Genomic DNA, 12,849 nt, shown 5'->3' with positions numbered 1-12,849 from the left:
TATGTAGGTATTTGAACCAAGTGGTGCAAATTGCCCTCGCAGGTAACATATGATTATCTATACGGGCTCTAGTATCTTTGACAGTGAATATACCCTCCGAATTTAAGGAAAACGTCCACTTATCGTGGGCTCGTGGCGAACCGAAATGTGGAAATGTTGTAACTCAGCGAGGAGTGAGACTAAGAGAGAATTGTTACGGGCACCAATGTTGTCCCTAAACTAAGTCCAAACCCAAGCAACATTAATCCATTTGTCGGCCACGCTATCGTACTTATTAACGTCAAGATGTAATAGCAGGTTAAAACATGTCACTAATGTTTAATTATGTACCTGTTGCATAGGTCGCCCTGAAGGTGTTTTACATAGCGCTTACTTTACTCTTTTTTAAAATGCCCGTTATTAAATTATACAATATATTTGCGAGTTAACAAGAACCTTTTAAATTTAAATTTAAATCATATTTAAAAAAACGTCCAAAAAATCCAAATTAGAAAAGTTAAGGTTCTCTTCAATTCTTTAGCTAACGGGTCGAAGCATGTTCAATTAAAGATAATATATTGTACGAAAACTACCAATATCTAAATATCTAATTGTCTCATTTTACAATGTACAAGTATAGTGACCTAAATGACAAAATAATACTCCGTACTTACATAACATGAGATGAAATGAAAATTTATTTAGTAAAGACATGTTTATTGTCCAATTGTCCCATTAGTTGTTCTATAACAAAACAACCATAAAATGGTCGATAGACTCCACATAATTTGCTTCATTATCAGTCAAATTATATATTATATATTATATATTATATATTATATCAATAACAATAACAACTCCAGAATAACAAAAAACATCAAAAAATCATCATAAAACTTTTGTATCGAAACAAAAACTTAAAAACAACCAAACAAGTAACTTACAAATGCACAACAGCCATCGACTTCATCACACACGACGACACATCCATTTCACGAGCTACCTGATTTTTCGACACGTGAACCCAATTCATCTTTGGGTCAGAAACATCACACATTGTCAAAAACTCCAACACCTGCCCAAATATCTTAAACATTTCAACACCAAATATCAAGTTTTTATCAGCAACAAACACCGAATTCCAATCCATAGGTGCATCAGGATGAACACAAACTTCATTCCAAGTTAAGTATTCAAAATCAAGCTCCCATAATTTTCTAACTGCTTTATTTCTCCTTCCGATTTCACCATCACCTTCACACCACGAAACCGACACCATAAACAACTGTCGGTCATCACATGAAACTAACCTAGGTGTGTACTCATGAACTTGTGGAGGTGGTGGGGTCGTTTGGACACGGGCCCAATAACCAAGCCCAATATCATATGCTGCAAGTTTATTGCTTTCAGAGTAGACATAAAAGATCCCATTACAAACAACAGCAGAACAAACGACTCCGAAATCAACGGGGAGTTGTTGAATTTCCGTCCATTTGTTTGATGAGGAATCGTAAATCTCGCATGAATCTAATGGCTCGTCCCATGAACCGAACCCACCTGCGGCTATTATCAAGAACCTTCGACAGTCTTTTACACTCTTGTTGACTTTTGACTGCTTTGACTTTTGATCTTCAAAAGAGGTTCTTGATACACGCCTGACGGATAACCTGTGTGGATCCTCGTAGACATCTGATACTCCACCGATGCGCTGTCGTGTCCGGAAGAAATTATTGTGTTGACTTTTGATGGTCAAATGATTGGAGTTGACTTTGTAGACTCCTAGAACCGGCTTTGATCTTGCGTGCTTCATCGATGCAACCTGTTAGAGTCGTGTCAATTATAGTAACATTATTAAATACTATAATTGTGGTTTGTATCTTTGATATTTTTTATAGTATCATTTGGGTCACTAGAGCTAACAAAATAAGCTGCTTTAGTAGGGGTCAATCCGGGCCAAAACAGGTCAGTGATATCCAGGCAGGTACGGGTCGAAACGGATTAGTCAAGTTCCACCCAGTTGACCCTTATTCCCTACATTTGTAAATAGAGACAACCTTGACCCGAACTGGCCAACTCATAGGGGTAAATGGGTTGAAAGTTAACAGCTTTATTGGAATTTAGGATTCAATTATAACCTTGTGCCAAGATTTGGTCATCGGGCTAAAAACCAAGACTCCTCTGTGTGTTTTGCTTGAATTGCGGTCCATTTTACCGAGGATCGAGCAACCTCCAACCAAGTAAATGTTGTCATGGACACTAGTAACAGAAAACGAAAACCGACCCTTTAAAACTTCCGCTTCAATTTTATGCCATTTGTTGAAAGAAACGTCAAAAGCGTGTATATCACGAGAGCAAAAACCATCTTTAACAGTACCGAAAAGAAACAACCACGGACTTGGGTAATACCCATCTCGTCTCATTTGCATAAAACGGGTCGTGGTAGTCAACGATCTCCATTTTTTGCACACGAGTCGAGAGTTCATTAGACTCGTTAATGGAAGTCTCATTAAACACATTTCAAGAATATCATCGGGAAGAAACACGTGCATTTCGTTGTTGTTATGGTTTGGCTCTTGAAGTTGAAAATTCTTCTTTTTATTGTTTTTCTTCCTAAACTTCTCAACTCCATACGAGAAACAATCGACACTCGTGTCTTGGGCCCCGCAGACAGGTTTATACGATTTCCCGACAATTTCACCGAACTCGTCACTAGTTGTGGCACCAACCTTACACCCTCCACCCCGACTGTACAAACTTAGACACCGTAACAAAACCCCTTGTGTGACATCATCATCTTCCTCCATCATATTTCCATGGTGGTTGTTCCCAAGCCTGCTCATATGAACATTACAAATTTAAAAATGATTGTAGAAAAATATATAACTAAGAGTCCAAATTAGACTTTAAAAGTCAAAACGGCTAAATTGGAACTTCTTAACGGAATTTATATACATAGTTGACTAATGAAACTTAACAGCAGTAAAGCATACATTGAAGGAAACACATATACAACTTTTCATTGTTAAAAATGCAAAGATATTTCTCATGGCTTCAAACTATGATGTAATAGGTTTGACTTTTAAAGTTCAACTGTAGATTCTGAAATTCCCGGGAATTTCATATAACATGGGTGCATAAGTTTGACTCATAAAGTCAACAGTAGACAAAGCATGAAAGCACTTTTTAACTTGTAAAAGTCATGACTATGACGTATACTGGGAGATGGTACTTAATAAAAAATTGACAGATATTTAACTATACAAGATTAATTGTATCAGATCATACAATGTGTGTTATGAAATGAAACTTTGCCGGTGATTGGAGCATAGTGATCATATTAGAACAAGTCTTTAGCTAGTATTATTAGTCATTTAGTTGATAAATAATACAAAATGTTAAATGTTAGTGTTCTTATACGACATTAAGCAGCAGCAAGGCATCTAATCAGTCTCCTGCAGCACGTGATATTCAACTGGATTATGTGACTTCGGTTATTTAGTAACATATAATCAACTTCTAACATAATTCAAACACTTCCTAGTTAATACTCACCTCTAAGCAACGTAATCGTGATTCGTGAAGGACCCACACTTGTTAGTCACTTTGTCCGTCGTTAGAAGAAACCTTTCATCTTCATTATCATATTAAGGTTAACATTTTGACAGATAGTCAAACAACCTTACCTAATTATTAAGTGAACGAATGATGCACGTGCTATTAATATGTACAGTTTGATACATACAACAATCACCATCAAAAAATGGAGTACTCGGAGAAACAACTATGAATATTTCAGAAAAAAACAAAATACAGTAATTACTAAAATCATTAATCCAATACTAATAATACTGATACTAATTACTTTACTAATTACTAATTACTAATTACTATTGCTAATAACCCCATATGGTCAAAACAGGAAAACAGATGAGTAGTTTTTCATTCTAAACTAACAACTGTAATAATCTTTATTGAATAAAGAAATTTTTTGAGATATTGTCAAAAATTCAGTTGAATATTATAAGTCAGCGAATTCAAAGAATTACCCACACCAACACAATGAATTTGGGGAGTCATATGAGTGTTTCTCTAACTTATAAAATTCATCATATTATTTTTTATGTAACAATATAATAACAGCAGTTATCCACATTATTATATAATGACTCCTAATCAGCGACACAGAATTACGAAAACAAAGAAAGATAGAAATCAAATGTGAACTTGAAATTCACTAAATTGACTACCAGAAATACACACAGACAAAATAGAAAGTAAAGAGCACAAACCTCATCAAGTTCTTGCAGCCACAGCCTTATGAACAAAATTGTGTTTTACGATTTTCAAGATTCTTGATTCGCACCCAAAAAGTGATCTAAATGATTAGATCCAAGAAAAGGGTTTTGATTAGGAAGATGAAATGTGAAATCTTTGAAATGAATGAAGATTTTTGTTAGGTTAAAGAATGTAATCAAGAAATGGGAAATTTAGTATAGTAAAGTTTGAAGGTAAAGTAAAAGCAGAAATTGGACATTTTTCAAGAAGAATGATGAAAATGTTTTCTTTCTCTTTATGAGGTTTAATCATCATATCAAGAGGGTGGGGTGGGGGCATTTATTTATTTTTTGTTTTGTTAAAAGTGGAAAAATGTTTTCTGATTTTGGTTTTATTTACCCAAAATTACATTCCACTTTTTAACCTCTTGATTGTTGATGAAAGTTGTCCACAGTGGATCCTAGAAATAATTCATAATAAAATGTATTAAACTTACAGTTAAATAATAGTAGATGAACATTTCAAGTACTCTTTTCCTTCTTGTTGAACAATTACTTATGAATAATTACTTGTGACAAATTAATAAATTGTTTGTGCGTTGTTTGGTTAGTTTTAGCTACACTGTTCGTGGTTGTATTCTTTTGTGTTGTTTTGTTCACGTAAAGACTCGATTTTAGTTAGCGTCTCAGTCTTTGTTTTGGTTAGAGTTTGTTTTCTGTCTTCGAGCCTCTTTCCTGGTCGATCCTTTGTATCATTGTTTTCTAGTCTTCTTTTTGGAGATTAGTTTTATTTATATAGTCTTTGTTTCTTTGCCAACAAAAAAAAAAAAAAAAAAAAAAGAAATAATTGTTATAAAAGTTAAATTGGATGTTAATTTTATTATTATTATAGATATTGTATAGTAGATTTTTTGAGTATAAATATGTGTGTTATGAGTTTATAAAACACACACTAAATATATTCTCTCATATTCTCTCTATATACTTATTAGTAGTCTACAGTCAAGAACTAGGCCACTAAAGGTAGTTATAAGCCTACTGAATTATAACACGTTATCAGCACGAAGTGCTCCGTATAATCAAGGTTTATCTAAGCAAGCACACGTCACTAATCAAGGTAAGAAATTATCTAACTTTTATTAACTTCACTAACATTTATATTTATGTTATTTAAGTTATATATGGTCGGTTATACCGCCTGAATTATATTTCTGTAATCTAACTTTTATTAACTTCACTAACATTTATATTTATGTTATTTAAGTTATATATGGTCGGTTATACCGCCTGAATTATATTTCTGTAATCTAACTTTTATTAACTTCACTAACATTTATATTTATGTTATTTAAGTTATATATGGTCGGTTATACCGCCTGAATTATATTTCTGTAATCTAACTTTCATTAACTTCACTAACATTTATATTTATGTTATTTAAGTTATATATGGTCGGTTATACCGCCTGAATTATATTTTCTGTAATCTGACTCTTATTAACTTCACTAACATTTATATTTATGTTAATAAGACCTCATGATTGTACGCAACACGTCATTTGACAACACGGTACTTTATGTACGCAACACGTCATTTGACAACACGGTACCATGGGTCGAGATTAATTCCGATCAATACGAATACGATGGGGTCTTTATATGTTATCTAACATTTATGATTACTTATGCAATTAATCATTATTTATTTCATGCATACTAATGTTTATTCTTAAAAGTTAAAATAAGAAAAGTAGTTTGTATTTTTATTAAAAGTAAATCTTAAAAGTTAAAATAAGAAAAGTAGTTTGTATTTTTATTAAAAGTAAATCTTAAAAGTTAAAATAAGAAAAAGTAGTTTGTATTTTTATTAAAAGTAAATCTTAAAAGTTAAAATAAGAAAAAGTAGTTTGTATTTTTATTAAAAGTAAATCTTAAAAGTTAAAATAAGAAAAAAAATCTTGTCCTTTATATTACTCATACGCGTTTTGATATAGTGACTTTATTCGTTAACGTCAACTAACGACGTTACAACGGTCATATATACATAACGGTTGTTAACGTCAACTGACGACGTTACAACAACTATATTTTTCAAATATAAAATAAACATCTCCGTTTTCACATTTTCACAAATCAATCTTCATTTTTCAGATTACTACTCTCAAAAAGTTTTTGTAAAAATGATTCAAACAAGGATGATTTTTCCTATTGTATTGGTCATATTAACTATCATCATTGTTGCTAATATACCACCGGGTGAACCTATATTCTATCTTGCCCTTGTGGTTTTATTATTTGTAATTATACCATTATTCTGTTGTTTGCTGCTTATGAATTTAAAATGATTCTAATTTCATTTTATTATTTGTCTATGAATAGAAGTTGATTATGATTATGATTTATGTTATTCATCTTTATGATAATAGAAAATGTCGAATTTGAAAAGGCTTAAATTTGCTCATTTAGAACAAGTGGGAACAACTACTTAACATGGGTTATGAATGTAGAAAAACATCTCGAATCAAACTGTATTTTAGAAACCCTGAATGAAAATAACAATTATTCCGAACAAGAGAAAGCAATAGTAAGTATTTTTCTTAGCAAACATATTGACGAGTCATTAGAATCTACATATTATATGATCGAAAATCCAAGTGTATTATGGAAAATACTCAAAGATAAATACGATATTAATTATCAAAAAATAAAATAAAAAAATAAAAAATAATAAAAAATAAAATAAAAAATAAAAAATAATAACAGTGATCCATGAAAGAATAAAATTAAAGATATTAGTAGACGCTCTTATAAGAATTTCGGAGATTCTTATTAATGATCTGGTAACGTGGATCACCAGTCTAGTATTTCTTGAATACATGAACATCTTGTTTAGCTCTACAAATAAGTCCCAAAAGAAAAGAAAACGAGAGTGAATCTGTTGACAAATCTTGATTAAATTAACCCTGAGCTACCTTGAGACTTGAATGGTTTGAATTTTCTAAGATGCCTAGTTTTTTTATGTATCACTCATAAATAAATGGTTTTAGACCATAACGCATATGTTTTATTAAGTGTTATCTTTTATGTACTTCATATTATAACTTGTTTGCAGGTAATATAATTTGATTATCTTGCTGAAATATAACTCATTATTTGCATATCTTATTTGAAGTTTTAGTATGAATCCTGCAGAAATACAACATCAATTAAATGGTAAAGACCTATGTATTGCAGATAGTAGTAACATACACACTATGATCAAATATAAGAAATATTTCATTGATTTAAATCAAATGAAGGAATTATAAATACTATATCAGCTCTTGCAAACTTGATATAAGAAACGAAAAAGGCAAAATTTCATATTACCAAATGGTACGAATTTTTTGGTAAACAATGTCTTGTTTTCTCCCAAATCAAAGAGAAATTTGTTAAGTTTCTCTGATATATATCATAATGGATATGATTATCAGTCAATGATAATCGAAAATGAGAAATATCTATGTAGCACCGAAAAGCGCATAGGATTAAAAGCGCATATGATAAAAAGCGCATATGATGAAAAGCGCAGCGCATATGATTAAAAGCGCATATGATAAAAAGCGCATATGATGAAAAGCGCATCGCATATAATTAAAAGCGCATATAATGAAAAGTGCATATGACGAAAAGCGCAGCACATATGATTAAAAGTGCATATGGTGAAAATGATATATGATGAAAAGCACATATGGTGATTAATGAAAATCACATATGGTGATTAATGAAAAGCACAAATAGTGATTAATGAAAAGCACATATAGTGATTAACGAAAAACACATATGGTGATTAATGAAAATCACATATGGCGATTAATGAAAAGCACATTGAGAAATAATCACCAATGTTTCTTGAAAGAATTCAAGGGTATATATATGGACCAATTAATCCACCATGTGGACCATTTTTCTAATAGACGCATCTAACGCATGGTCTCATGTTTGTGTGTTATCAAGCCATAATATGACATTTGCAAAGTTTCTTGCACAAATTATTAAATTAAGAACACATTATTCTGATTACACCATTAAAAGGATGAGACTTGATAATGCTGGTGAGTTAACATCTCAAGCTTTTAATGATTATTATATGTCTACAAGGATTGTTGTTGAACATCCAGTTGCTCATGTGCATACACAAAATTGGTTTAGCTGAATCAATAGATAAACGCTTACAGCTAATAACTAGACAATTAGAAATGAGTACAAAACTCTCAATATTTATATGGGGACATGTAAATTTACATGATGTGACATTAATTCGCATTAAATCAAGTGCAAGTTATAAATATTCTCCATTACCAACTTAATTTTGGTGGAGACCAAATATTTTCCATCTTAGAACATTTGGTTGTGCAGTGTATTTTTAATTGAACAACCACAACAAATGGTTTCTCAAAGAAGGATTGAAATATATGTTAGATACGAAACATCTTCAATCATAAGATATATTGAACCCATGACGGGTGATGTTTTTACAGCAAGTTTTGTCAATTGTCACTTTAATGAAACATTGTTCCCTATATTAGGGGGAGAAATGAAATATAAATAAAATGATGTTTCATGGTGTGAACATCAATTAAGGAATATTGATCATCGCACAAAAGAATGCGAAAAGAAAGTTCAAATATAATGCATATGCAAGAACTTGCAAATCAATTACTTTATGCATTTAAAGATATAAAAAATAAGTGACTAAATCATATATACCAGCAGTAAATGCTTCAGCTAGAATTGAAATTACAAAAGCTGGCAATAATGTCACTCATGAGTCTTTGCTACGGCAGAAACGTGGGAGACCAATTGGTTCCAAAGATAAAAATCCTCGAAAAAGAAAATCAGCTGATAATGAGGTAAAAGAAAGTGTTCAACAAGAACCACAAATCAATACTCCTTCTGCAGAGGATATTGATAAATGTAAATACATAAATTGCAATAAATTATGCAATATTATGAAACTGAAATGAAATGAAAAATCTTGATGAGATATTTTCATATAATGTTACAATGACATCATGAATAAAGATGATGATCTGGAACCAAAATCTGTCATTGAATATCAAAATAGACATGATTGAGCTCAACAGAAAGGAGCAATACGAGCTGAATTAGAATCACTCAATAAAAGAAAAGTTTTCGGATCAATCGTTATCACTTTTAAAGATGTGAAACGTATGGGATATAAATGAATTTTTATCCGAAAAAGAAATGTGCAAATGAAGATACAAGGCAAAACTAGACTTGTAACTCAAGGTTTCCCACAAAGACCAGAAATGAATTATGAGGAAAACTTATCCTTATGTAATGGATACAATTACTTATTAGATACTTAATCAACCTGGTAGTTACTTAAATGCATCTCATGGATGTTGTTACTACTTATCTATATGGATCACTTGATAGTGATATATATGAATATACCTGAAGGGTTTAAGGTATCAGAAACATCTAACGCAAAACCTAAAGAAATGTATTTCATTGAATCACAAAGATTTTTATATGGGTTGATACAATAGTATAACGGATTAAGTGATTACTTGATAAGAAAAGTGTACACATATAAACTTATTTGCACATGTGTTTTAATTATGAAAACAATGACCAGATATATATCGTAGTTATTTATGTCAATGGTCTTAATATCATAGGTACAAAAAAAAAAGAGATCCATGAAGCCATTCAACTTCTAAAGAAAGAATTTGAAATGAAAGATCTCGGAAAAACCAAGTATTGCCTTGGTTTACAAATTGAACATATTCCTAATGGTTTACTTGTACATCAAACAACATATACTGAAAAGATTTTAAAATGTTTTAATATGGACAAGGCAAAACCATTAAGTACTCCTATGGTTGTTAGATCACTTAATGTTGACACTGATCCATTTCTTCCCTGTGAATATCATGAAGATATCCTAGGACCAGAAGTACCATATCTTAGTGCAATTGGAGCTCTTATGTATCTTACAAATTGTACAAGATCTGACATTTCTTTTGCAGTTAATTTGTTGGCAAGGTTCAGCTCAGCTCCTACCAAAAGACACTAGAATGGGATCAAACACATATTTCGATACCTTCGAGGAACTACTGGTTTAGGATTATTTTATTCTAACGAATCGAAACAAGATTTGGTTGGTTATGCAGATGCAGGTTATTTATCTGATCCACATAAAGCTAAATCTCAAAATGGATATGTATTCCTAAATGGAGGTACCGCAATATCATGGCGTTCTCAAAAACAAACACTTGTTGCAACATCATCAAATCATGCCGAAGTGATTGCATTACATGAAGCTACTCGGGAATGTTTTTGGTTGAGATCAATGACACAACTCATTACTGATTCTTGTGGACTAGAACGCGATAAAAGTCCAACAACTATCTATGAAGATAATGTAGCTTGCATAACACAGATGAAAGAAGGGTATATCAAAAGTGACCGAACAAAACACATACCTCCTAGATTCTTCTCATACACTCAAAATCTCATTAAGGACAACCAGATTGAAATGAGATATATTCAGTCAAGTAAAACCTCTGCTGACCTTTTCACCAAAGCACTTCCAACTGCTATTTTCAGAACACACATTCATAATATTGGCATGAGGCATGTTCAGAAGATGTAACAATTCAGGCGTTGCCTACTTGAAGGGGAGTCAACTCTATGCTGCACTCTTTTTCCCTTAGCTAAAGTTTTATCCCAATGGGTTTTCTTTAGCAAGGTTTTTAACGAGGCAGTACTAGTTATTCTCTAATAAAATTGTCATCCAAGGGGGAGTGTTATAAAAGTTAAATTGGATGTTAATTTTATTATTATTATAGATATTGTATAGTAGATTTTTTGAGTATAAATATGTGTGTTATGAGTTTATAAAACACACACTAAATATATTCTCTCATATTCTCTCATATTCTCTCTATATACTTATTAGTAGTCTACAGTCAAGAACTAGGCCACTAAAGGTAGTTATAAGCCTACTGAATTATAACAATAATAATAATAAATTGTAAGTTTTGATTTTATAGATGTTAAGTAAGTTTGATCAAAAGTTGATGATGATTAATAAGAACTTATATGACTTTTAATATGTACAGATTGTTTTGTAAAGGTACAAGTTTTTGAAATAAATAAAAATAACAAATATAATTAGACCATTTTTACCTAATAATACTTGGTATAATTATAATTTCAATTGATTTTTTTTTTTATTTTAGTCAAACTTGAGGATAGTACTGCAATTTTTTTTTTATTACGGCGCGATTGGCTACCAACATATTAACTCACATAATTCTTTTGTAGTTGATTGCATTTGTGACTTCTCAACAAATCATGACTTCTGAATTGACTATTTAAATACATTATGTTATTTTTCTGAATTAATCAAAATTCAATTTGATGAGAAAGAGAAGTATTGCAACACAATCGCACAAGGCCTTAAGCAAATGAATATTTTTTTTTTCCACCAAACTTTTACTCAATAAAACTCCACTAAGGATTAATAAATTACGGTCAATAAATGAATACGGACTTATTGTAGGATTGCTTTGACCCAACAACATGTCTAACATATAAGTCAACTGGTGATAGAGAGAGGTTCTCATAAACTTAATAATGACAATATGTCTTTCCAACTTCCAATGTGAGATGGTTTGCACCTTTGTTTTTAACCGATTATTTCTAACATCCATCACCACTAACATCACCCGCGACACCATTCTTTGGATACCAAATCATGAATAGTGAAGGACCCGACATCAAACGACGCCTTAGACGCCATGCAATTTACTTAGCTTTTGTTTCAGACTCGGCCTAGTCACTGATCAAAGGATTACCCACATTATGAAGCTGCAAATTAGAAACGTAGCGATGAATAAGCTCATTCCTTACCAACACATGGTTGGCATCACGATTTCCACCAACATGATGAAAGTCAAGAACAACGGGGCCTCAAGATCCGACTAAGGTCGAACTCAGAAAGAGACAATAGATGCCTTTAACAGTCGTAACACCCTGCACGCCCACTCCACCATGTGTGTTATGAATTGATCCCAACTGACCCTCATAAATACTAAGAAAATGAGACAGGGACTATTTCCTAGCACCAACCATGCCAACCGAAACAACCCCTAACCATCCAAAATAGAATTACAAACCAGTGAACCATGACATAACGAATATGAGCCCCTATACATGTCTAAACCGGCGGAAGCAAAAATCGACCCTGGACCAAGTAATACTTCTCGATTTAAATGAGTAAGCGATCAAATGAGAATTCATCAACGTACCACTGAGGTGCTTGCATGAGTGGTATCAAGGGATTCTGAAGTTCGAGATCTTTTCCCCACAATATTCAAGTATGTGTGTTACTGCTTGGTATTGTTCGAGTCGTTAGGTTTCCTCTGGAAGGTGTAATCGCGAAAATGAACAGGTGGGTGGAGTATTCAAGTATGGGGTGTTTTGCTTGGTACATTTAATCCCCTCGTCAATGACTTCAGATGTCATTCAAAAAATATAAATAAAGTTGAAGTGCTTGAGTTGATTCACCCACAATTGTGTGA

The 12,849-nt window shown here is 32.1% G+C and overlaps 1 protein-coding gene across 3 annotated transcripts; it reads right to left on the bottom strand.

Moving 5' to 3' along the window:
- Window positions 1-843: 843 nt before the first annotated feature.
- LOC139858956 (F-box/kelch-repeat protein At5g42350-like) lies at window positions 844-4,531 on the bottom strand. 3 transcript variants are annotated; one of them, XM_071847789.1, is made up of 4 exons: window positions 4,269-4,531; window positions 3,532-3,662; window positions 2,115-2,811; window positions 844-1,798 (listed from the first exon to the last, which is right to left on the bottom strand). In XM_071847789.1, exons 3-4 carry the CDS (start codon window positions 2,784-2,786, stop codon window positions 920-922), a joined length of 1,551 nt encoding a protein of 516 aa, XP_071703890.1. In that variant the 5' UTR covers window positions 2,787-2,811; window positions 3,532-3,662; window positions 4,269-4,531; the 3' UTR covers window positions 844-919. The 3 variants fall into 3 exon arrangements, with proteins under 3 accessions (XP_071703890.1, XP_071703886.1, XP_071703882.1); XM_071847785.1 differs by having other exon boundaries at window positions 3,532-3,610; XM_071847781.1 differs by lacking the exon at window positions 3,532-3,662.
- Between the last annotated feature and the right edge of the window lie 8,318 nt (window positions 4,532-12,849).

This window comes from Rutidosis leptorrhynchoides, chromosome 1 (assembly GCF_046630445.1).
Source record: "Rutidosis leptorrhynchoides isolate AG116_Rl617_1_P2 chromosome 1, CSIRO_AGI_Rlap_v1, whole genome shotgun sequence".
Taxonomy (NCBI): domain Eukaryota; kingdom Viridiplantae; phylum Streptophyta; class Magnoliopsida; order Asterales; family Asteraceae; genus Rutidosis; species Rutidosis leptorrhynchoides.
The sequence above is the reverse complement of the archived record's forward strand: the minus strand, read 5'-3'. Positions and strand labels throughout refer to the sequence as shown.